Source organism: Arvicanthis niloticus, chromosome 11 (genome assembly GCF_011762505.2).
Source record: "Arvicanthis niloticus isolate mArvNil1 chromosome 11, mArvNil1.pat.X, whole genome shotgun sequence".
NCBI lineage: Eukaryota > Metazoa > Chordata > Mammalia > Rodentia > Muridae > Arvicanthis > Arvicanthis niloticus.
Window position 1 is genome coordinate 26,854,863 of NC_047668.1, and position 26,667 is coordinate 26,881,529.

General features: G+C 40.0%; 2 protein-coding genes across 3 annotated transcripts in view; both read left to right on the forward strand.

The window, feature by feature from the left end:
• The window catches only part of Ifrd1 (interferon related developmental regulator 1), a 36,809-nt gene that overhangs the window by 7,335 nt on the left and 2,807 nt on the right, over positions 1–26,667 (forward strand). Inside the window, exons 1-9 of one of the 2 annotated variants that reach the window (XM_034514361.2) lie at positions 10,539–10,684; positions 15,525–15,629; positions 15,761–15,845; positions 16,850–16,974; positions 18,719–18,876; positions 19,584–19,634; positions 19,727–19,905; positions 20,419–20,527; positions 25,654–25,788. In XM_034514361.2, coding sequence (XP_034370252.1) covers positions 10,597–10,684; positions 15,525–15,629; positions 15,761–15,845; positions 16,850–16,974; positions 18,719–18,876; positions 19,584–19,634; positions 19,727–19,905; positions 20,419–20,527; positions 25,654–25,788 — 1,035 coding nt within the window. In that variant the 5' untranslated portion in view covers positions 10,539–10,596. Of the gene's footprint in view, positions 1–10,538; positions 10,685–15,524; positions 15,630–15,760; positions 15,846–16,849; positions 16,975–18,718; positions 18,877–19,583; positions 19,635–19,726; positions 19,906–20,418; positions 20,528–25,653; positions 25,789–26,667 lie in introns of those variants that run through there. The other variant, XM_076941954.1, reaches the window with a different exon arrangement.
• LOC143443855 (uncharacterized) lies at positions 10,395–10,553 on the forward strand. The gene has a single exon (XM_076941955.1). The coding sequence runs from the start codon at positions 10,395–10,397 to the stop codon at positions 10,551–10,553; it is 159 nt and encodes a 52-aa protein (XP_076798070.1).

Genomic DNA, 26,667 nt, shown 5'->3' on the forward strand with positions numbered 1-26,667 from the left:
TAAGATTCAGTGCAAAGAACCCCAAACCAAGTAAACATAAATAAATTAGTAACATTTTCCAGTGGTTGCATTTAGGGAATGGTGTGATGTAAGTACATTTTGGAATATGGGTTTTGGAATTTGGGATTAGTATCACAACTAAAAATTGTATTATGTCATATCTGAAGAATTTCAAACTGTTAGTTGTTTATACTTCACTACTGTGTCAAAATGCAACTATTGATTCCATCTTAAAATGAGGCCAAATGTAAAAAAAAAAAAAAAGAATAATACTACAAGAAAGAAAGCAGTGAAGCTGGTGAAGCATAGATACTACTTTATTTATAAAGCAGACATGTAGGCAGGTATTTTAATTTATATAGTGTGAAACCATATTGTAGAGCTGCTTATACTTTTGGAGGTGGAAGAGGGTGGATTAAGGTAAAGATGCAGCACATGGGAGAACAAGGGTAAGAAGATATTGCTATGAGCATTTAAGGAAACCACAAAAGTACAGAAGTTGCTGACTCACTAGAGTTACTTGTTCAGCCTAAGGCTTCTTAGCTGCATTGTGAGAAGCAGAACCAGGAGACAAAGGCACTTTGGTTTGGATAGATATGTAAGTAGAAATAACTGCAGCTAGAAGATATGTCCTGCATCCCCATAAGAAAGAATAAGCTATGAAAATAAAGAGAATAAAGAAACAGTTGTGCCCTTGTTAGGTAACTATGGTCAGAAGAGTGGCATTCAATTCATTTTCTCAGTGTTTGGACTATAGAGAAAGCACCATCGCGGACCCACATGGCAGTCTGATTTAGAAGGAAACATAGCCATTTATGAATCACGAGCAAAGTTATCTGGTATCTGGGATACTACTGAGAGAAAACTAGATTTCTCCTATTGGAAGATGTTCGAGTTAAGAAAAAAAAAATATCGCCAATTAGCAACAACAAACAATAAGGAGGATTCCTCTTAGGGTCAAGAAAAGAAAGGAATCTGTTAATGAGAAATGCTAAGGATGGAGAGAAAAAGAAGAGGGTAGGGGAAAAACTCCCTTAAAAGCAGTCATACATGATAACAGAGGGTGTGGAGGGAAGGAAACGCTCCAAATAGAGTTTTAACAGGGTGTCCTTGGACAGAAGTCTGTGGAGGCGGCAGAAAGTGGGCAGTAGCCCTATGTTGGTACATTCTACGCACAAAACAGCAGATGACAGGAATGAGGAATTCAAAGACATTTTCTTTCTTGAAACATATGGGGCTTTTAAGGGAGGTAAAGGAAGAGTTGAGTGATTATTTTTACTCCACTCATTGCTGTAGACATTGAGAATGCTAGACACTGCCAAATGTTATCATCATTTAAAGGAGATGGTTAGATATAACAGAAATGGCTGGGATGCTTTCAGCCCCATGTCATAGACATTAAATAACACTGAAAACCATTTAGTTAATTATTTGAAGTATTTCCTACTCATGTGTCTAGAGGTGGTGGGTGGTGCCAGTTAAGTGACCATAGAACCTCGTCCAAGTTCTTTTGCATTATGTATTACGTTTGCTTGTCCTATGGTTGCAAGTGACACCACTCAGAGAAAGACATGACTATCTTTTCTTGAGAAGAACAATTACTTACCCTATGCCTCTAAACTCTAATAAACCAACCAGGAATTAGTAGGATTAGTCATGGGATCAGTCATACCCCAACTCCAGGGAAGCACTTCACTCCTGGAGGGAAGTTAGCTATCTGAACAACATTAGAATACTGAGAATGAAAATGGAGATAACGTGGATCTGGGGTGGGTAATCATCAGTATCTTCCCAGCCTACTGTGGGCAGCACCATTCCCTAGGCAGGTGGTCCTGGATTGTTTAAGAAACCTGGAGGCTAACTAAAAATGAGCCTGTGAGTGAGCCAGTGAACAGCATTCTTCCATGGTTTCTGCTTCAAGTTCCTATTCGAGTTCCTGCTTTGACTTCTCTTTGACTTCTTCCAAGGAGGAGCTGTGACCTGTAAGCTGAAATAAAATTTCCTCCCCTAAATAGCTTATGGTCAATGCTTTATCACAGCAACAGGAAAAAAAAAAAAAAAAAAAAAAAAAAAAAACCTAACTAAAACTAAATGTTTCAGTGTGGCAAATATGATAGCTCTGTTTGATATAAGTTTTCAGTATCTTTAGAATTCTTTTAACTTGATTCCTTCACAATAAATATTGTTAAAGTTCAAATTTGGCAGCTCACTCATTTTCATTGCCAAACGGCCTCCTAGTTGCTGCCTATCTGTTCCTACTTCCTACTGTCTTTCAGCTGAGAGGAAAAGACAGGCTTTGTAAGTCTTACCTGAGGGTCGGCAGACAGTTTCCTGGGAGACAAGATCAAGAAAAAACGGGAATGCTTAAAAAACACTGGCTTCCATTCTGGCTTTACAATAAAGACTGGCACGACCTGACTTAAGCATGGAGAAAGAGCTTTAGCTCAAAGGTGTCCTCTGCCCCTTACAGCAAAGCTATGCGTACTCTGACAGCTTTGCCACCTGGAAGAGGAAAACACAGGTAGCTGGGTCCTTCCGAGGTCTGTCTTTTCTACAACCCTGTCTTATTCCTCTCCCCCTGTAAACTTGCATTTGTGTTCTTCCATGTCTGCAGTAGGCAGAAGACAGCCCCTCTTCTCAAATGAGAATCTTCTAATTCTGAATCTGATTTACAAACAAGAGAAAAGCAGGTTCCATTAAAGACTAACCATAAGAGTTGCCAAACTGATAACTGATAGATAAGCCTTTTGAGTCTAGATCCATCTAGATTCCAAATCTGTAGCCACCAAAGAGGTTTATAGAAATGATGCTGGCTGGCCTCTTTGCTGACTCGGCTTAGTCTTGTCCTTGGAAGTGAATCTGACCAGGGGCCTTGGTAAATTCTCTTAATCAACTCTTGGCCAAAAGATCTTCCTTTCTTTGTCAAAGTCCAAAATTCTCCTGTTAGGAGTATCATTTCTTTCTTTAGTTTAAAAGACAGATTAGCCCATCAGCATAGAGTCAGTCCTTGGCAAGTAACGAAGACCTTGATGATCTCATTGTTTTATGACAATAGAGTGACAACAGAGCAGGGATTATTGGCTCTTGTTTGTTTCATGCAAGGCAATGGAGGCACTCAGGGGTAGGGTGATGTGCTCAGAACACACTGATCTCTGGTATAGATGTAGATCATCTTTGGTTTTGTCCTGAGAATCCGTGGTGGAAGCTTGTCAGGAGAGAAGCAAGAGTATAACTTCCAAGTGGGTTGAGAGGGAAGGCCAGGTATGGGTGCCTCATGTTGAACCCTTTGTTGGGGGCTATATGGGGCCTAATACCTAGGTCCCTTCATCTCTTTGATCTTAAATTCTAACACAATCTGCTTGCTCCAGCCTAAAGGTTTTTAGGTATTTTTTTTAATTTTTATTTATTATATGTAAGTACACTGTAGCTGTCTTCAGACACCCCATAAGAGGGCATGACATCTCATTATGGATGGTTGTGAGCCACCATGTAGTTGCTGGGATTTGAACTCATGACCTCCGGAAGAGCAGTCAGTGCTCTTAACTGCTGAGCCATCTCACCAGCCCTTGTTTTGTTTTTAAAACAGAGTTTCTCTGTTAGACCTCCTGGAACTCACTCTGTAGACCAGGCTGGCCCTAAACTCAAAGATCTACTTGTCTCTGCTTCTCAAGTGATGAGATTAAAGGCATGGGCCACCACTGCCTGGCTGCAGCTATGGTACTAGATCTTAACTGTGTTATGAGGGCATTTCCTCAATGAGGAATTTGAAGTAGATCAACATTTAAGTCTTCTTCAACTTCAGTTTTCTCATGGCTTAGCCAGTGATTAGTAGTACCACATAAGTCATGCAGGGGAAGAGAGATGGCTGAAGGAAGCAGGATGGGGAGGCCAGTAAAGACCAAGTTGGTTTTCATTACGGTTGGTATGAAGCATCAAATGTTAGTCAAATAAAAAGTCCAATGACATTCTTTAATTGTTAAAGAATAATTTCCATGTGTGCTGTTACCATGGAAAAGCTTTTCCAATACAAGGTCATGAGTATTGATTTGCTGTACAGTACTAATGGGACACAGTACTCTTCAAACAGTCTCCCTGTTTATTGGCAATACTGCAACTGTGTGAGAGAAACATTCTTGTTTTAGAGGAGACTTAAACATTACTCTTATTTAAGTCTTTTGTTAGAAATTTTATTAGAGAAAAGATGCAACTTCAAAACTAAAACCATACCCAAGGTCTCCTATGCCATATTAAGGATAGGAGAGTTTTAACTAAATTTGACATCTTGTCCATTCTTAAGCAAACAGAAATCTCATTATTTATTAGCACACTGCATTATTACCATTCTTGGCAATGAGTCAGAAATTGCAAACACATTAAGAAAACCATACAACCTAGAAGATTACAGGTGGTAATTCACTTAAAAATTGTTTGAATAATATTCTTTGATAATAAAGTTCTGCCATAATCTTAAGAGATAATCTGAGTGATCTAAATTGGCAGTAAAATCATTAGTCACCAATAGGGACTGTAGAATAACAGTGGAAGTCAAAGACTACTCAACAAAAGGTCCTACAAAGGAAGATTTTGCCCAAATGAACCTTTGCAGGAGGACTGCATGCATAAGGCACGACTCTTAGAGACAGGTGATCACGTTCGCATGTGGCAAAGCTTGGCCAGGCACCACTTAGTGTTGGTTGGTTGGGGTGGGGAGTAAGGCTGCTACTTTAGGAGGGAGAGTGGGAAGCTTTCTTCTGGGAGGTGTCATTTCAGCTGAGATCTGAATGGCAACTGTGGGAAGCTCAGGATGAGCATAGCAGGCAGACAGGAGCTGTTGCAAAAAGGCTGTTGTTGCAAAGAGAAGTTTGTGGCTTTAAGTTGGTAAAGATGACTGGTATGGCTCAATTACAGTCATATAATTATAGGCCAAATCGGTGTGAGGCCCAAATCATAAGCCCTCTGAGCCTGGAGACCTCTTATGGGTTCCATACGGTGGATGGAAAACGGATGGGATTACGTGATGAGCAAGAAATTGGAAGTTATAAGCAAGAACTAGATCCTGGGGCTGGAGAGATGGCTCTGTGTTTAAGAGCACTTACTTATTCTCTCAGAGGACTAGAGTTCAGTTTCTAGTACCCAGGTTTGGCAGCTTATAACTGCTAGTAACTTCAGTTCCAGTGAATCTGACCACCTCTTCTGCCCTCTTCAGGCACCCACATATATGTAACATATACTCAAACACATACACATAAATAAATAAAATAAAAATAAAATATTTTTTTAAGAACTAGATCCCACCAGACACTATATGATGGAGGACCAAGGAAACATTTCTATTTAATAGTATGCAAAGAATCCCAAGGAGGTATAATCAAAGCCATTCAAAGAAAACCTCCCATGTTTATGCCTTCAAGGAATATATATGTGCTACATTCGTAAAGCGTCCTACAGAGACCCCATGAAAAGTGAAAATTCTTTTCAAGTATGCACAATTCTGACTGATATAACCCTTATTTTTTGCAACATGTGAGTAGTTTTACCACTACGGCATTATCCATCAGATGGAATGTTTTAGGAAAGCATATATCACCATGACTAAGAGGTAAGAGGCAGTGAATAATGTCCAGATGGTAAAAGATCTTAAACAGTAGAACACGGAGAACTTTGCTTCACGGCTTATAAGATGTTCATCCCTCCGTTTCCTTCCTCCTCTTATTTTTACCCTCAGGTAAATGTTTGACTGAACATAACACAGGCATTTGTCTTGTTAGCTCCTGCAATTAGAAGTCATAGAATGATAATTTTGCCAATCAACTGTAGAGAGAAGCCGTCAGGATGGATGTTCTTTTCTAGATAAAAAGGTAAAGCAAGCCTGGAGTTCTGTGAGAACTGGACCTCTTCCTAGGTCAGCAGTCTGTAAGAACAAGTCTCGGTTTAACTTTTGCTGCCAAGACTGTGGTATCCAATGTTGGTCATCTCATAGGCACTGCTCTGCTGGAGATGAACTCTGACCCCCAAGGCCTATCTGTGAGGTTTTAATACATGACACTCAAGGCAATTCAAGTTGGAAGGGGTCAGAAAACTCATAATTTTTGTTCCAGCTGCTCTACTGAAATGTATGTATGTATGTATGTATGTATGTATGTATGTATGTATTAGGCAGGGTGGGGGAAAATCAGCAGAAGCTGCTCCCTGCTAACTGGGCATCAGTCCTTGAGCAGCTGGTGGTCCTAAGTGAAAACATGGACCAGAGGATTCTGGGAAACTGATGACTGATGGCTCATTAGGGTTCACTAAATCAAAGTTCAGCTGGACAATTTGGAATACAAGGTTAACACTTCTGCTACCTCTAAAAAGCTCACATACAAGGGTGTTTTGTAATCTAGAGTTTAAGTTGTAAACATAAATTGTGAGGTTATTATTATTATTTTAGAAAAATAGAAAAAGTAAAGGTTGGAAATGCAGCTCATGGGCACAGCATTTGGTTAACATACCAAAAGCCCTGGGCTCAGCCCCAGAACTGGATAAGGAGGGAGGCAGGCCCACAAAGTCTGGCTCAGAGCATGCTTCTTTTTGTTGCTTCCCTCTCTTCTGAGCATTTGTTGACTCCATGACTGGAACATCAGAACTTGCTTAAACATGACACGAATAACATGCTGAGTTAAAAATAAAACACTGCAGATGGAACATAGATTATCTTTCTGATACTTGGTACTGATCTAGAGCTAATCTGTAGACATAAAATAATGTTACAATAAGGTGATTTTCATCTAAAGTTTATCTCAAAATTCACTTATACTGACACTTATATTCCTTGTGTGTAAAGACATGATATATAATTTTTCTTCCCTCATCAGAAAAGTTATTTTGTAAACATTTGATGTATTATGGTTAATAGGTACAGTACTTTGTGTGCCACAAGGAATACAGTAATGATGCAAACAGGGATTTTGAGTTGAGGAAATGAACAACTTTATGACATGGTAGAAGTATTCCCTGTCGGGAGCCACCCAGCCTGGAGAGGGTAGTGGCAGGGCACAGAGTAGGACTCTGGTGTGGCTTTAAAGTCTGAAGGTCTCTGGATGTTCTTGCTCTCTAATTATATTGAAAGGCTGATAATAACTTCTAAAAAGTCCTAAAAACTTTCTTGCTCTTTCTGAGGGGTAAAAAGCTGCTGGCATAGGTGACTAACACTTCTAGCCTAACAGTGGGGATTAAGTAATGTGGCCTTTGTTCTATCTCAGCAGGAATTGTGCAGCCCTAAATTTCAGCCTGCTGGTCAGAAGTCAGCAGTAAGTAAAAGGGACACTTTGAGAAGTTATTACAGTGTTTTTTTTTTTTTTTTTTTTTTTTTTTTTCTAAGTTGTAAAACGTTTCCTATGAAAGCTATCTAAGGGGAAAAGCGGAAAGATCCTAAGCGAGGAAAGGGAAAAATCCTCTAAGTGGGGAAAGGAGAAAAATTTCTTCTAAGTGGGGAAAGGGAAAAATTTTCTTCTAAGTGGGAAAGGGGAAAATTTTTCTTCTAAGTGGGTGGGGAAAGGGTAAATTTTTCTTTTAAGTGGGAAAGGGAAAAAATTTCTTCTCTCATCTCTTTGTCCTCAGTACTTATATACATCTTTCAGAATACATAATCACATGTTAAAAAGTTCATAACAAGTTCACACAAAAAATCAAATTGAAATAGAAGTTTACAACAGAGAATGTATACATGCCTATTCATTAGAAGTAATTATCTGGCTAAACATCTGTCATAGCTCCACAGGTTCATTGAAAATCGAAAACCATAACTAAGTTGTTAGTGAAGTTTTGTATAGATAGACCCAGTCAATATTTTATCTCTGTCCTAGCATGTATAATAAATTGTTAGTTCCCCTTTTATGACCTTTGGTTAGTTGTTTTACAACCTCTTGGAATGTGCTCTGAGTAGGAGAAAACTCTGGTAACTACCGAAGAGCAATTAACTGGTGACACATGGGAGACTGACAGAGTTCTCAGTACAGTTTTGACTATCAGAAAAAAGCCTAATAGCAGTCCCACTATAAAAAGAGCTTAATAATCACTGATATAATTTTAGGAATTTTATAGGATCATCATTAAGACTTAAGAAGTCATCTATTTGTCTATATAGCACCACTATAAGACAGCACATCTTCATAGATCTGCAGAGATCTGCCCAAAAGGGTGGGCAAATACCTAGTGGTTGTTATATATGTTTAATAATAACAGGAAAAGCATATTAATAGCAGGAATCTTTCCTAAACTGAATTCACCTGGGCCTTGCCTACGGGAGTGAATCTGCCGTGGATAATACGAAGCAGACCATCTCAGGAAGATCGCCTGCTAGTTATCAGCTTGTCTTATTATGGCTCCTGACAATCCACAAAGAAATGTAAAACAAGCAGTGTATGATATGGTAGGCTCTGAACAGGCATGTCCAAGAAAAGCCTCTGTGTACACAGGAATGGATAACAAAAGAGCACACTCATCTCAAACTCTGCTAGGTAGGGCACTATTTTCAAAGTCTAGAAGCTATTACACCTGGGAAATGGGGCTCACAGAGTAACATGTTACTGTTCTGTCTATCAACTTCTCTTGATAACTAAGAGCTTGTGGTTATAAGGTGCATCAGAATGGATAGCTGATTGCTCTCCCTCTCCTGCCCTGAGAACTCTCACTTCATGAGAGCCAGGGCCTGTGTGTTTCAGGTGTGCCTGTCCAGACACAAGGGACTCAGTGGGGGCCTGTGCCCATGTCTGCCTCCTTGTTTTGTATCTGTGCTCTGTGCAGTTCACTTGTTCTTCGGGAGAACACAGAGTAAAGCAAACCTTTAATGTTGCTTTTCAAATAGAACCTTTGAATAATCCATATGTGATCGACCTGTAGGGACAGTGAGTGGCAGCAGAGCATTACAAAGTTAAAGACTTTCGAGAAGGAAGCTTCATGAAGGTTAGAGTGTTTGAGCTGGTCTTGACTGATGGATATAATTCTTAAGATGAAGATGGGGGGGGGGGCGTAGGGCATTCATTTGAAGAACAGGAAGATGAAAGATGTAGTCAAAGTAACGAAAAGCCCTGTACTCTCAACAAAGACCAGTTTAGTTCAGGAGTAGAACAAAATATGTGGAAAGCAACAAGACAGGGCCAGGTTGAGAGGACTGGCAAGATCTGTGAGGTTTTAGAACAACTATTAACATAGGTGGATTAGTCAAACAAGGCACTTGAGTAAAATAATCAACCTTCCTGGGCATGAAACATTGACGTGGGGAACCTGGCATGAACTGAGGCTATGTGTGGCAAGAGATCAGGATACAGCCTTGAGTTTCATTTTACAACCAATTCGGGGGGAGGGGGAGGGGGAGGGTTGGGGGGCACTAAAACGAATAGTGAATAAATTACGGAATATGGGGGAAGATAATAGACACCGAATATTCAAAGTATGGCAGTAAAAAAAAAAAAGAGAGAAAAATTTAAGTTGGATTAAGGTACAAGAGGGACATTAGGATGGAGAAAGAAGTACTATAGTCACTTGAAATAGAATGAAGCTAAGGAGAGAGGTGGAGTACAGAATGAGTCACTTCCACGAGTCAGTGAGTTTGTTCTGTCATATGGACAGTATAGGAACCTACCAGCAGCAGGTGTTGCGACAGGGAAAATAGATCAACCGGAGCACCTTGAGAAAATAAACCTCGTTGTGATTACTAATATTTATAACTCATGTATGTTTTACCAGCTGCCAACTTCTCATAAACTCTTATCCCAAACTGACCTCCTAACTGGCAGGTGGAATCAAGGCCACATTTTTGTAAGAAAATCTGAGACTGAATCACCAGACTCGTTATTTGAGACTTTAGTCTAGAATATGCGATTCACGAACAACTGAAGTAGCTGAAAGCACACCTTTTTTGGAGGGTGGGGAGACCACGTCCCTGAACCCACAGGAAGGTATGGTTGTGCTTGGACAGAGTCATGTTAGCAGGGGAAAGGTTATTACACGCGATCTTACAAAAGCTGACGTTCATCACGCTGTATAACTGCCGCATGGCTCATCGCGGTGACAACCCTGGTGAATTCCAGGGCGGACGCCTCGTAGGGACGAGGTCACGACGCAATGGGACTGGGAGGGACCTGGAGAAGGCCGCGCCCTCTCGCCTACTACATCTCCCAAAGCTCCACGCGGCCCTAAGGCATAGCAGCCCAGGCGCGGAGCCCAGACTGAAGCTCTGGGAATGGGAGTCCGAATGCAGGCACCGCCCCAGTGGACGCCGGTGGGGAGATCTGCAGCGATTGGCCAGCGAGCGATGGAGGCCCGCCCACGCATGGTGACGACAAGCCGCCGTCTGGCTACTTAAGGCGTCGTGGTCTGGCCACCCCGCCTTCGCTCCCGCGCTAGAGAGAAACATGTATCGTTTCCGCTCGCAGCTCTTCACGGGGATTTCTGCTGCCGCTGCCGCCGCCTCTCACCCGCGCCGCTCCTCGCCTTTCTTGTTAGCCCGAGAATCGCCTCTCAGCCGCCCGCCGCACAGACGCACGAGTAGACAGTGCAGCTCCATCGGCTGATCCTCGCTGAGCTCCAAGTGTAGGCGGCACCGGGCGGCCCACGATGCCGAAGAATAAGAAGCGGAACGCTCCCCACCGCGGTGGCGCGGGTGGCGGCGGCTCCGGGGCAGCGACGTCGGCGGCCACAGCAGGTGAGGGACGTCCCCATGCCCGGGAGCCGGCTGGCCGGCGGATCGGGAGACTCTGGCCTGGGGCGCGGCGGGACTTGTAGTTCGGTCTTCGCTTCGGACAGCCAAGTCTGCAGAGCGCGTGGTGTGGCTGAACTGCAGTTCCCATCATGCCCTGGGACTCGCGCTCGCGCTTCTTGGTCTGGCATGCGGGAGCGGTACTGGAGCACCGGCCCTGGGGGCGGGGAGAAGTGGGACCTTGGGCCGGAGGGACAATCAGAATAAGGGTGACCAGGACTTGGCGTTCTTCCTAGAGGCCGCTGCTTGCTGTCCGGTCCTTTATCGAACTAGAGATGGGGCGGAGCGCCTGTGGCTTGCCGCTGTTGCGCGCTGCCTGTGGCTTTCGCTCCAACATGGAGTTCTCGGGAGTGTCAAACGTCCAGCGGGCTTGGACCGGCTTTTGCGTCACGAGGCCTGAGCTTTGCTTGATGGGGCCGGGGTGACGCAGAGGCGCGAGTGGCTTTCATCCCGCTGCTTTCCTGCGTGTCCCGTGCGTCCTCTAAGGCTGGGTGGAGGCGTTGGAAGCCGAGGCCACCGCCCCACCCTTAGCGTGGCTTCCACTCCTAACCCGGTACCTGCAGAAACGTGGAGTCCCCACAGCCCCTGTGCCGCCAGCCTAGGCGACCGCGTTCTCCTTTGTGCTGCATTCTATAGGTTCCATGCAGTGGTAGAGGTAGTGAGAAGCCGAGGTTGCAATTGGCTGAAAGTTAGGGCTAAGTTTTTTTTTTTTTTCCATACTAAGTCGAAGCTTATTCTGGATGATTAATTGCTGAACTGAACGTACGATTCTCCTCTTAACATATGGTTAAGAAAAAAAAATGATTGCAGCCGAAGGTCCCTTTTGCAAGACTGCACACAAGACAAGTATTTGTTTTGTTAAGATTATGGAATTGAATATTGGAATGCCCCCAGACGTTTCACACCAAGATAATAGCCGTTAGGTATTTTTTTGACATAGCTCCTAATCTTTGATCATTCGAATGACGAGTCGCGGTTCATTAGAAAAGTAAATGACCAGTTTTCATGTTAAATATTGGAGACTGGCAATGCAAAAGTTTTCCTACAGGGTCTGGAGAGCTGAAAGCTCTTGATCGTTAGATGGTAACTGACTGGGAGTAGACTGTTATAAATACAGATTTTTCTTTTTTTCTTTAGATTTTTTTTTCTTTCTCCTGAATGGGTGGTGACATTCATTATGAAGTTATGAAAGACTGTTCATGTAACTTAGTAGTGGTTGAATTAAGGCTGCTGCTACTTGTTTAAGCATTCCCTCCTGAATAAATACAGGAGTTCTTTAATAAAATCTTAACTAGTTTTATTAGAGTTTACCTTTTAAGAAGATGAAATGGAAATAATGGAGAAACACTGACAACTTGGAAACATGTTAACTTTTAGTAGTTTCCTGGCAAGTATTCTTCCTTTCTTAGGACACATTTTGCCCCAAGGCGTATTTGACCTGCCATCAGGCATCATCAAACTTAAATTCTTTTTCATAGAAAAGATACATTTAAACACTGCATTTTAGTTTATGTAATATAAGCACTGAAACGTTGACTTTTTTTTTAAAAGCATCTATAAAAGGGAAAGCAATTGATTTGGTTGTTAAACTGCAAGCTTTGACATTGTTACCATTAAAATTACCTCTTACAAGTGGAGCTGGATGAGAATGCTTTTCTGTAATTTTTTACTTTAGTCACATTTTGTGTTTTACTTCTTAAATAGTAGAGTCAAAAAAAGGAAATTAGTGAAAATTGTAGTTAGAAACCACTTTTTCTATTGAAGTTTAGATGACAGGGAGAATAGGTTTGATTTAAATGAGTCTACACAACCTTCAGTTTGTGGCTTAGGTCTAAGATTTTTATGTATATTCTTTATAAGTAAGTAGGGAGTTGGAGGAAACAAAGAAAATTGACCTCATATGCAAGGATTTACACGCACTGTTCTGATTCGAGGAGTGGATTTTTATGTTTTGTGTTTTCTTTTTTGTTTTTCACATTTTATTTATTATGACAGTCTCAGTCTGTAGCCTGCTCTGGAATTCGCTGTAGTTCAAACAAAGGCAACATCTTGTCTTACTCTTCGGAAGCAGATGTAAAGCCACAGATTTAGCATGAAAGACAGGGTTTTTAAGAAAAGTTTGTATAGTAAGCTTTTGAGAAATAAGGACTTCACATATGTAGAGTGTGTGTTCAGTATTGACACAGGGTTGCAAGGTGAGATTGACCTAGATGTCAGACATTCTTACAAGATGAATTTCTTTGCTTTAAAGAGGCATTGACTTATTTGTGTGTGAGTATGAACACTAAGATACGATGTGGAAGTCAGAGGACACATTTTCTGTGTGGACCCCAGGGATTGATGAACTCAGGCGGACAGGCTTGGCAGCAGGCACCTTTTCTGCTGAGGCTTTTTGCCAGCCATTCTTTGCCGTTTCAAACCCCTTCCTTGAATCATGAAGAAACCAAACCAGTTAAGAGACAGAAGCTTAAAGTTGTGTACAAATAATCTTAAAAAACAGGCCACATATGAACAATTTTAAAATTACATTGGCTTGTATGTAAATATGGTAAGATTCTTCAGAATATACTCAGCTGTTAGCATAATTTGTCATGAGGAAAGATCCAGAAATAGGCTGGTGTTTATTTTTTCCTAGCACTATGATTAAGAAAAGTTGGCATCAGTGCTTCACTTATTCTCCTTGCTTTCCTGCTTTGATCCAAGTTACTTTGGCATCAAGCAAGCAGATTAGTCGCTCGTTAGTTTAAAATTTTGCTAACTTCTGCATTTTTTCTTTAAGCAACTTATTTTAAAGAAAATTAGCTCAACTCTAACAAGCTTAATTTTAGAGGATTTAAAAAAATAAAATTAACACCCATTAATCCTAGGATTTGAGAGGCTGGGGTGCCAGGAAGATTGGCAGGACTTGAAGGTTAATCTGGGTTATGTAGTGAGATTGGAAATACAAGTAAGGTAATAATGACACTAAAGAAAAATACAGAGACTTAGTTTTTTTTTAAGGAATTTGATTTTTATTCATACCTAAGGTTAAGTATTAATCATGATTATGTGTATATAGAAGGAAGTGTTAATAATTACACATTAATATATTTCTGAAGAAATTGCAGTTCTAAAATATGCATTCAAATATGCTCATTAATCTATTTGCTTATAATTGTCCATGAATTAATAACCAAGTATACTTAAGAGCTTTTGATACTTTCTCTTTTCCTCCAGTCGTTGGTGGGAATTAGTCGAAATATATTTCTGTATAATTCCACATGTATTGTGCATAAAAGTTAGTAGGGAAACCTGTGTTATCGGTGCCACTGGGAGAGGCTCGGTAAGTTGGAGAGTAAATGAAATTGACCACTGTTTTGTAATTTATGTTAATTTTTTTTGTACTCTGTCCAGGTGGTAATCCTAGCATCTCTCCTGCAGAGTGTACTCTATAATATTAAAATGTGCTTGTTATTATAAGGATTTGATATTTGATGTAGTCTTTGATTTTACTAATACGAGGAAATTGAATTCAGGTAAATTAGGCTGCCCAGGTTAAATCATCAGAATTTGAGACTGATTTTAACTCAGAACTCAAAGTAATTCATTACTTCATAATTTTTAAATTATTGTGTGATGCCTAAATCATGAATTTATTCTTTAGTGAAGTTAAAAATTATTTTTGGTAGTAGCATTGGTATTTTTAAACTCTAAGATATGGTTGGAACCTTTATTTTATTTGAGCTTTGAGACAGGGTCTCACTGTATGAACCTTGCCGGCCTGGAACCACCCCTATGTAGCCTCAAACTCAAGAGACCTTTGCCTCTTTTGCCTTCCCAGGACTGGGATTAAAAGGTTTACACAACCACAGCCTGAGTTCTTCTTCTTTTTTTTTTTTAAAGGTAATTTATTTAACTAGCAGTTGGCCCAGTGGGTAAACAGCTTTTGCAGATAGGAGATCTGAGTTCCTGGAGCCCTTGGGAGATCTGAGTTCCTGGAGCCCTTGTATAGTCAGGGTGGTATATACATCTATAATCCTAGTGTTCCATAGAGAGTTGGAGATGGAATTCCCAGAAGCTTGCAGTGTAACTATATACACAGTTTTAAATATCAAAACTTATAGACTGTCTCAGATATGGTGGAAGTCAAGGATGGACCCCCAATCACACACTAGCATGTCACACATACCCAGCCACAGGTGCATTGTTGCTCATCCTGGTAATCCCAGCACTCAGGAGGTAGACATGGGGATTGGAATTGCAGGGAATTTAAAGCCAACCTTGTCTTCATAATGAGTCCCATGCCAGCCCAGGCTATACAGTGGGACCCTGACTTAAAAGGAGGGGAAGCAACTTGGTTTGAACAGGCTCTTATAACATATCAGACACAAAACTTTTGCTTTTCTTTTGTTACCTTAAAAACTGCCCCTTTTGAACTTGGTATTTGCCTTTAAAATAAGACACCTGAACAAGAGGCCATTCATTTACCAGTTAATGCTTACTAAAGCTAGTCATTCTCATTGTTAGATGCTTGGTATACTTCTGAAGTTGCTTCATAATGAAAAGGGCAGATCCTCTGGAGTACAGACTAGATGAATCAATTTAGGAATGTTACATACATTCTTTTGCAATATAATTGTCTCTTTACAAGAAGTTTGACTTTATTACAACATCACTCTTAAGTAAGATTTATAATTTCCAAGGTAAGAATTTGCATATATATAGCAGAGAGAGAGAGAGAGAGAGAGAGAGAGAGAGAGAGAGAGAATGAGAATGAGAATATTCATCTCTTTCCTTTTCCTAATAGGTGGCCCACATCGGACTGTTCAACCTTTCAGTGATGAAGACGCATCCATTGAGACAATGAGCCACTGCAGTGGCTATAGCGATCCTTCCAGTTTTGCAGAGGATGGTAGGAGTTTTAAATGTATTCTTGTGACTTGCCATACAAAGATGACGTGGGAATTGTATGTGAGCTATAGTCTTCCTTTTCCCAATCTACTTTTTTCCTGCTTTGTTACAGTGTTGGTTTCTTTTCTGTAGGACCAGAAGTTCTTGATGAGGAAGGAACTCAAGAAGACTTAGAGTACAAGTTGAAGGGATTGATTGACCTAACCCTTGATAAGAGGTAAGAGGTGCTCAACGCTTTCCATTCCAGGTGTTCTAATCATTTTATTACGTCATTTGTGCATTTCTTTGATAAAGCAGTATGTTTTTCTGACGCTTGATTCATTTACTTTGGATGATGTAATGTTGCTTTGTCCAATTAATGTACATAGTAACATGTTATTAGAATTTAAATTGGTTTGTATTACTCATTGTTATAGCATAGTAGCATATATTAACTTTTGTATTTGGAATTGGTTTATAATATTAAAAGTTGATCTTCTGGAGAGATGGCTCAGTGATTAAGAACATTGACTGCTCTTCCAAAGGTCCTGAGTTCAATTCCCAGCAACCACATGGTGCCTCACAAACATCTGCAATAGGATCTGATGCCCTCTTCTGGTGTGTCTGAAGATAGCTACAGTGTACTCGCATACATAAAATTAAAAAATCTTCTTAAAAAAAGTTGATTTTTCAGCTTAAAAGGGCAAATTGCTTTAAGTTATTTGTCCACTAAATTTGTTATGGATATGAAAACTGTCAAAGGTAAATTTTATTCATGGTATCTCTAGAATTGGACAAATAAGCTGCCCAGAAGATGTAGCATGAATGAATATTAGACTTGTGTTTTATGACTCTGGTCCCATATGCTTGAGAGGAGGCTGACAGGTGAGAGGATCACTTGAGCTCAGGCATTGGAGACTGGCTGGCTGGAATAGTAAGGGCTGGGTTTAAAGTGGGAGGGCGGACTGAAACTGAAGATACTGAAGATGTGTACTACATAGCATGTCTTACACAATAGAAGTACAAAGTACTACACAGCCATTTATAGTTGTAGCTACCAATAACGAGAAGTGTGTGATAGAAAGCACTTTAGAAAGCCTCTCATTTTGAGATGATACGTTGTAGATATTGAAAGACACTTGGAGCTTGGTGACAGGCATGGAGATCTGATGTCTTCAGAAGTCTTTAGTTTGTAGCACTCTCCTAACTAGTTCTTCCCCCTTTTTAATTTGTTTTCAATAGTGCGAAGACAAGACAGGCAGCTCTTGAAGGTCTTAAAAATGCACTGTCTGCAAAAGTGCTGTATGAGTTTGTTCTCGAGAGAAGAATGACTTTAACTGATAGCATCGAGCGCTGTCTGAAAAAAGGTAATGCCATAGTTCTTGACAGACCTGTTCAGAACCAACAAAGAGTCAGCTCTCTTCTTCCAGTAACTTTTGCTAATAAACACATCTTCAGTAGGATAGATTGTCATTCTCTGTTATCCCAGAAGAGGTTATTGCCATTCTCAGCTTACATACGGAAGGGATGGAATATCATATTGCAACATAAAGTGTTTGCTTTACAAGCTTGAGGACTTGACCCCATCTTCAGAATCCTCGTAAACCAAAGCAAGCTCCCGGGCAGTGAGAGACCTTGTCTCAAAATAACCAGGTGGAGGCCTGGGGAAAGGGCTCAGTGGGTACACTGATTGCTGAGACAGTGCTGACCCACGTTTGCTCCTGGCACCCACGTAAACCACTAGATGCAGTAGCTCAAATCTTTACATTGAGAAGGAAGACACGTTAGCAGTTTATGTGAGCAATTCGGTAACAGGAATGAGACATCGGGCCTCAAAGTATGGTTTAAGGAGAGAATCAACTTCTCAGATTGTCGTTCGACCTTCACATATGTGTTCTGGTGCCAGCCCCCTCCTTCCTGTAGTAACAGTAAATGACTTAAACTAAATCGGATGGATGGCTCCTTAGGAACATGGGAAGCTGTCTTTACTCATGATGCAAGTGCGCACACAAAAGATGAAAGAGTGACATTAAAGTTATGGCTAATGTTTCTCTCAACATTGCAGTTGTAGAAACTACTAAAATTAAGATTTGCATCTATAGTTTCCTTATTTTGCCAAATAAGTATATTATAAAAATTACATTCTATCATCACTTTGTTAACACAATAACTCTAGCATAAAAGATGGAGGAAGCACATGTTTGCTTGAATTCAATGACCTTTATGTCTTATTCTCATTTTGCCTCAGGGTAAAAGTTGGCTTATGAATATAGCTCTCACTCTCCCATGGAACAAGGACAGGGTAAAAGTCTCGTGGCTCTAATCTTGGGTAGCTCTGCTGTAGTGCAGATTGTGTTGGAGATAGGAGTGTTTCTTTTTAAAGTGCATGATTTACATTGATACTCCCATAGTGGGAGCTAGATGAGATTGTTTTTAAAATTCCATTTCAATATATACATTTTATAGTAATTTAAATTCAGGCCAGCTGTGGTGGTGCACAGTTCTAATTCTAGCAGAGAGAGACAGGAGGGTCTCTGTGAGATCTACATAGCAAACTATAGCCCAGCAGGACTACATAGTAAGACATACTGTCTCAAAAAATTTTTTTTAATTTCAGTATTTGCTCAAACCCTCTAGTGTGTATGCGTCTTTGAAAAATGAGCTACATTTATCTTCATGTAGAAAGAATCTTTTACTTTGATCCTTTATCTTGTTAAAATAATCAGAAGGTGGATTCTGCCCATGCCCCTAGATAAACCATGCTTAGGCTATTGTAGCAGCACTGTTTGTGTGAGTACCGGAAGGAATTAGAAGGCAGACATTGACAGTGAACCACATGCCTTTGCAGTCAATAAACTAATCTCTCAAGATGAGCACCAATGTTAGTTTACAGATGAGGAGATCTGTTTGGAACAGCTAGTATGTGTTGATCGATGATTTGACTTGAGGTTTATTTGTTTCTAGCATTTAAACATTTTAATCCTGAAGCACAATATGGGTTTCAGAAATACAGATGCTACCTTATAATAAAAACTTTTGGAAAATTACTCACTTGATGTAAGTCTACTGAAAATATAATCTGCTCTACTTGCTTCTCTGCTCCTTTTCCAGGAAAGAGTGACGAACAGCGTGCAGCTGCGGCATTGGCATCCGCTCTTTGTGTTCAGTTGGGCCCTGGATTTGAAAGTGAAGAGATTTTAAAGACTCTTGGACCAATCCTAAAAAAAATAATTTGTGATGGAACAGCTAGTATCCAGGCTAGGCAGACTGTAAGTATGAGATGAAAATTTACAGATCTATCCAGACACGACACCCAAGCTATAAGTAGTAGGATCTTACTCACCTTTGTCTTAAACCAATGAACAGTTTAGGACAACTTCTCTTTCTTGCTCCAAAGTCTTCCATTTGAGTACTTTATTTTGGGGGTTAAAGACCTTGCACAGATAGTAGTTTGTGGGTTATTAGTATAGTTCTGGAGTGTGTGTGACTGGAGCATGGAGGACACTGGTGTTTGTTGCGTTAGGTCCTCATGAAAAGCCAGTTTTGGATCAGTGTAGGACTCCTGTGAAGTCTAGCCTGTGACGTGTACTTAATCTGTCTGAGAGTTTTGAGTATGCTTTCAGATCTCTAATTGTGTGGTACTTAAGGGAGTTTGGGAATCACTTGAACTAGGTTTCTGCTTTGTGCTTCATGGAAGCTGATCTGTGTGCAGTATCCCTTCTAGCTTCATGAGTTAGGAAAGGAGGAAGACCCAAGAGGAGCAGTCACTTTCTTTCTCTTAAGGTTGTCTTGTGTATTTGATAGCAGATCTTGGACTAAAATCTCCTTGTTCGGACATCACTCGACTTACTGTTCTTTCTTTCCCAAGTTCCTTATACCATGTGTGGGAATTAGTGCAGGGAAGTAGTTGAGAAGGATGTCACATTGAATTTTAATAAGAAAATAACAGTTATTAATATCTTCTTTTTATTTTCAGTGTGCAACTTGCTTTGGTGTTTGCTGTTTTATTGCCACAGATGACATCACTGTAAGCAGAATAATTTTTAATTCCAGTTAGTGTTCTTTTTTTTTAATTGCAGATAATTGTCCTGGTCTTACTTTATACTCTGTCTCTTTCAGGAGCTGTATTCAACTCTGGAATGCTTGGAAAATATCTTCACCAAGTCCTACCTTAAAGAGAACGACACTCATGTCACTTGCAGCACTCCTCATACAGTGCTTCACGTCAGCTCGCTTCTCGCATGGACGTTGTTACTGACCATATGCCCAGTCAGTGAAGTGAAGAAAAAGCTGGAGCTGTACGTATTCTTATTTTCCATGTATCTTTAATTATTTTATGTATATGGGTGTCTGCATGTATGTCTGTGCACCATATGAGTGCATTCTCCCTGGAGGCCGGAAGCGGGCTTTGGATTCCCTAGTACTGGAGATGGTTGAGTATCACCATGAAGGTGCATGGAATTGTACCTGGGTCCTCTGGAAGAGCAGCCAGTGCTGTTGCCTTTCTTCAACCCTAGTTTCATTTTTATTTTGTTTATGTGTGTGTGCTTGCATGTGTGTCTGTGTACCACCTGAGTGCTGGTGCCCACAGAGGCCAGCAGAGGCTATCAGATCCCCTGGAACTGGAGTTAAAAGCAGTTGTGAGTTGCCTGATGTGTATATTGACACCCAAGTTTGAGTCTTCTGCAAGAACAGAAGCACTGCTATTATGCCACAACACTCCAATAGTTTCATTTTTTTTTAATTAAAAAAACAAAAGCCATTTAGTTAACGTAACTGGTTGTACTCATAAAGTAATGACTATTTTCTAGGCATTTCCATAAGCTTCCAAGCCTCCTTTCTTGTGATGATGTAAACATGAGAATTGCTGCTGGCGAGTCTTTGGCACTTCTGTTTGAATTGGCCAGAGGAATGGAGAGTGTGAGTATCTAATTGGCAGGAGGAGACACACGAGGACCATTCTTCTTTGTATTGTCACTGTCAAAACTAGGAGTTGGATAATAAATACATTTATAGACTGGCCACCTGAGAACTTGTGATTGGTTTTGAGAGTATAATCTGGTGTAGGTTTGGTAGAAACATACTTGCTGTCTGTAGAACTGAAGTTAGGGAATGTTGTTCTATGCACAAATACTATTTTGGGCATGAGGTGTTTTATACTATAAAGCACATGGGTGAAATACCAGTCAACATAGATTTGGGGTGAGATACGGTTCTGTCGTTATTTAGCATTGCTTTTGAAAGAGTTCTGGATTCTGTTTACCTACCCACTGTCTACATGCAAGTGTTAATTACTGTGGCTGGACCTGTTAGGGTATTTGAATGTGAAATATCTGACCAGTTGTCTCAATTGGCCCTGATAGTGGTACTGTGCTAGGTTTTGAACTGGAAGTCCTATGTTTTAGGGAACCCTTTTATCTTGGTATACTGGATATTTGGTTACCATGTTCATAATTTTTATTGCCACTAGAAAGGTGAATTTGTTCCTAGATACTAATTCATGTAATGTACTGGCATTTCAAATTGAGAAACAGGCTGGAGGGATGACTGAGGCCTAAAGCACTTGTTCTTTCGGAGGATCTGAGTTTGATTCCCAGTACCTATATACTACCATCTGTGACTCCAGTCTTAGGGGATCCATGTCTTCTGGCGTCTGTGGACACCAGTCACACGTATGGTGCACAGACACACATGGAGACAAACATTCATACACATAAACGTAAAAGAAAAGGGTTTTAAATAAAACAAAATTGAAGAACAGCTTTTAGTATCTGTCACTGCTTACTGTCATAGCAACAAATGGGAAAAATAGGGAAACACAAGTATGTGAGAAATTATTAACTAAATAGGAGATGTTATTTTCAACCTTGGGTTACTTAATAGGTACTTTTAAAAGTGTTTATTTTTGAGATTACAATATAATTACAACATTTATCTTTTTTCTCCATCCAGTCCTCTCATACACCCCTTCTTGTTCTTCAAATTCACGGCCTTGAGCCAATCCTAATGGCACATAACTTTAATCCCAGCACTGGGAGATAGAGGCGGGCAGATCTATAGATGAGGTTAAGGCTTTATACAGAGAGTGAGAGAGAGTGAGTTCCTGGACATTCAGGGCTATACAGAGAAACTCTTGTCTCAAAAAACTCCTTTTTTTTTCACTAACTGTTATTGAATGCAACACACACACACACACACACACACACACACTTCAGTTTATATGATGTTTCTGGTACATATGTATTCCGAGCAGATGGGCATTGGACAATTAGTATGCTCTTCCTTGGGGAGAGCCATTTCTCCCGTTTCTGGCTCTCAATTGCCTCTAGTTCTTTGTGTAAGTGTGAGGCCTCCTGGGCTTTCCATCCACTTTGACTTTTGACCTAAGGAGAAAGGCTGTATTTGCGGGATGAAGCTGTGGTTAGTCGCAAGTTTTAGAATAGCGAGCGTCTAGTAGGCATTAATGGTGTTGTGGACTGTCTATCATTTTTAGGCCTTCACGTTTTCATTTAGGTTGAATCTCAAATGTTTAGGCTTTTAATACTCAGCCTGTGTGAAGGGGTAGTAAGTAGCCCTCTCCCCTCCATTAGGAAGACGGTAGCTAAGAATGAAAGTAAACTAAAGCTGGGAGCAGCTAAGGGCTCCCTTTAATGTAACAGTCAATTCATTTTACTGAGTTAATTGATGACTCTTAATTAGGCCCAGAAACTAGATGTCCCAGGTTTAATCTTGCGTTCCTCAACTGGCTAGAAATGGCAGTTTCCTTTAACTCTTTTTGGGATGCATCTTAAAAGTGAAATAATAATAATGCAGTTTTATTTTAAATTACATTAAGTTTTACTACCTAAAGAACCTTTTGTTTTCTGACTTAATAAAATGTATAGCCTAGCCAGGGTAACACATCTGGATATGTTTAGTATGTGACGTAAGTAGATGCCAATGGACAACAATAAGTTGGGTTACAAATAGAACCTGATCTTTTTTTTTAAATTTATATTTTAATAAGCGTTCACATGTGGGTAGTTACAGTGTTTAAAGTTAATTAAATCAAAGTTATAGGTACAGCTTTGTGGTAGAGTACTTGCTAAGTGTGACCAAGGTCCTAGTATTGCAAAAAACTTAGTTAAAACTGGCTGATTAATCACATAGGCAAATTTAAAATAATTCTTATGGCAAGTATTTAATTATTTAGAAGTTTTGCTAACATAGTTCTGTGGTATGATTAACCTGGATATTACAGTATGTTGAATTTTTCTTGAACCTTGGAGACAGGTTCTAAAGAATTGACTTCAGTTAGATTTCGGTGTATTAGATATTAGTGAGTATTTAAAATTGTAGAAATTATTGCTGTGTATCTGTATGGGGAGCAATGAACTCTGGAGCCATGCTACCTGGGTACACTTTCCTGCCAGCCTTGCTAGTTGATCTTGGATAGCTTCTATTTCGTAGTTATCCTCATCTTTAAAGTGGAAAAAATGATGGTGACTATGTCAGGTAAGTGGGAGGTAGCCTTTATATTAGATGTTGGTTGGATTCTTCCAGCAGCATCAACTATAGAACAGCAGAGGCCTTGTGAAGTTCTGGTTCAAGACCTAAGAGCAGGGAAGTGGGTCAGCTTGTAGTCTTCCCTCAGCGCACAGGGAGATGCTGCAATATGTAATGGGACAGAAGGTTAAGTCAGCAACTAAAGCTCCTTGGGGCTAAGTGTGATACGGATGAATTCTCAAAAGAGCAGCTTGGCATTCTTTCTTTGTAGATAGGAAACTGACCCAGTGTGAAATGTCCGTTCTCTGACAAAAGTGAAGTGGGGAAGTCTTTGTGCTGAAGTAGAGCAGGATAAAACCATTTGAGAGATCATGTTTAGCTCTTGTGAATTGGGGAGGGATCAAATTCTATTTCAGTGTAATCTTTCCACATGATTTTCTAGATAGGTGTTTGCCATTAAACTACACTGGGCTATAATTTTTCTCTAATAAAATTTAGGTAGCTATCTAGGACCCAGCTTGCTTCATTTTTACACTGCTGATGTGGTTTTCATACAGAAGTACTGCTTTGAGTAGTTACCTTTGGTGATGTTAAACTTTTTGCCCCAAGCCTATACTCACCCAGAAGTTTCTTATAATTTCATTTTGCTCTAATTCTATCCCGTTTAAATTATGTTAGACTGAACAGGCTGTTAAGAATAGAAAGGGCAATTATGAATTAATAGATATTTGTACATGGTTCTATTAGTAGTTTATTTAATCTTTGTAAGTCTGTGAGATGGTGAGCGATGTTAGCGCTTTCATTTTACATAAGAGAAAGCTATCCACAATACTGTCTAATATAATTATGCACAAGATTGTACAGATAGCAGTGAAATCCCCTGACTTTACCTGTCTCTCCTTGGTATAACTTGCTACAGATTTTGTTTTGTTAATAACTGAATTCTACAAATTTCTCTATGTTTAGAGTATTGATACCTCATAATTCATGCTTCAGAATTTATTGGGCAGTGTTCGTTTGTTAGAACCACTGTGTAGATGTTGTATTTTTATCTTAGAAGTTAGAGTACAGATAGAACATTTGACAGTTCTGGTTAGGACTTTTGCCCTATTGTACAGTGATGACTGACTTGTTTATATCTCTAGAGCCCGTTTTTGTTTGTCCAAGAGTATACAGTTTATTATGTCCTAAGCTATAAGAAGTGGGCTTTTGATACTGTTTATTGGATGCCTTTGTTGAGTGTATTGCATTCTATTCTATTTTTCTTTATGCTCATTTACTTTATGGAAACTTCTGTGTTAGGCATTTGTATTTCCAAGTGTTAGTAGGGTATTGAGCTTAGTGATTCACCAGCTGTCTTTAGATGGAGTGTTTTTCTCTGTATAGACTGTATTGAAGTTGCTCAGCCTCGACACTGCTGATCTTAGGAGCCTGATAAGGCTTCTAGTGTGCTGTAGGTATTTAGCTGTATCCCTTGTTACTCACTAGATGACAATACTATTTTCCCTTATGTGACAACCAAAAATATCTCCAGGCAAAGCCAGCGACCCTTGGGAAGTTTTCCACAGCTGAGAATCATTGGCAGTAGTTCTCATTTTCAGTTCTTGGATCCAATTAAGATAATGTATTGGATCCCTCAAATTTTGGTTTGTCTTTACAGATTTGAAAACTTCTTCATATATTCTTTAAAAAGTAAGGGAACCAAGAAAAAAAAAGTAACAGAACAAAATTGGTAAAATTTGGGTGGAAAATTAGCAGTCCTTGAACTATCTGCTTAGAAGTAAATTGGTATCATCTTAGGATACAATCAAACTTATTGGTATTTAAATACAAAGATGTTATAACATTGGTCTAATTTAATAGTTATATATAAAAAAATCTTCCTAGTGGGTATGGCATATAAGAAAGGCTTAGGCTGAACTGGAAAATATTTGGTAGAAGAGTTAAAGATAATCAGAAATATCAGAATTGAAGTGAAGTTGATACATTAGCAATTAAAAGCAAAAATATCACATTGATTTAAGTTTGTATCACCCCGTCTCCCAGAAGTGATTGAAGTAGCTAGCTTCTTAAATGTCTTAATTGTCTTAAATTTAATTACTGAACCATGTTTCTTACTGCTTACATGCATCTTACTGCTTATTAGAGATAATGGCCATAAATAGGAATTATGTCCTCTGAAAAAGCACTGCTGATTAACTTGCACTTCTGAAATAAAAGCGATTGTGTGTTAGGGAGACCACTGTCTGCAAGTGATCAGGTATCCAGAATAGCTGCTGCTGGCACATCCGTCTTGTAGAACTTTAGAAGCATACACAGCCTAGCATGTGCTTCTATAGGGCAGCTAGTTATATTCAGAAGGAGAATGTTTTATTTTGTAGTTAGTATTTTTGTAGTTGAGTTTTTTGCATAATTTCTGCCTGTTTACATGTGCACAAGTTTCCATAAACAGCAAGATTGTGTTGCTTTATATAACTAGTATGTTTTTTTTTTTTTTTTGTCAGTTCTAGAAGATATAAAAGATGAAAAATAAGTGAAATAAAATCTGTTTCCTTGGTCAGGACTTTTTTTATGAAGATATGGATTCTTTGACCCAGATGCTCCGGGCTCTGGCTACAGATGGAAATAAACACCGTGCCAAGGTGGACAAAAGAAAGCAGCGGTCTGTCTTCAGAGATGTCCTGAGGGCTGTGGAGGTAGGCCACTTCAGTTGTCAGCACAGCTAGCAGCTCACTGAGATGAGCGTGTCTAGCAAACACCCGTGTTGTTTTGTTGCTTGGTTTTCACCCCAGCCCAAAGCTATTTCCTCATTTAAACACCAGAGTAGGGTCTTAACAGTATAGGGGAAGAGCTGGTTCCTCTGTGAAGCTGCATCTGAGAAGCTTAGCCGGGTTGGGCCTGGTGAATGCTTGTATGGAGACTTCCTTGATGTCCAGCCTTTACCACCCACAAGAGCATAGGGGAAGAACTGGAAAGCAAAAGCCCTTATGTAGGGTAACAGGACTGAAGGCACTGTTTGATTGGAGAGTGTGTCCTTAGCAGATGTGAAGCTCTCAATTTTATACCACACTGGAGACAAGAAGTAGATCTGTGGTTGGCAGCATTTTACCTTATGTCTCACATCAGAATTCTGTGAGTGAGACTGTTACTGCATGCTTCTTAAGTAAGCTTCAGTATAACATTGCCCTTAAGCTTCTGTGATCTGTGGGAAGACTGGGTGCTAAAAATCCAAAATAATAGAACTTAGGATCTTACAAAGGTCATGTGGCCATCAGTTGATTTCAGAGCTCTTGGGTTAGTCTGCTTGATTGAGCTGAGCTTTAGGATAGGTGAGTGCAGTCTCTGGAAGAAGTTTAAGACCTAACTTGTTTTGGTTGGTTGGTAAGATTTTATTTTTCTTGGGGTAAAACTGTGGGGCTGTTGTTTTTTAGAACAGATGAATATTCAGATGTGTATATGAGAATTTAAGTTAGACCGTGAAACATTGGGAGAAAAGCCAGGTCAGTGGGTTGGGAGGTGGGGGGATGAATAAGAGATATGTCCCCAGTATCTATCTGTTAACAGGCATGGCTATG

Excerpts from the sequence above, each read along its gene's own strand:
- LOC143443855 (XM_076941955.1), top strand. The coding sequence starts at position 10,395 with ATGTATCGTTTCCGCTCGCAGCTCTTCACGGGGATTTCTGCTGCCGCT.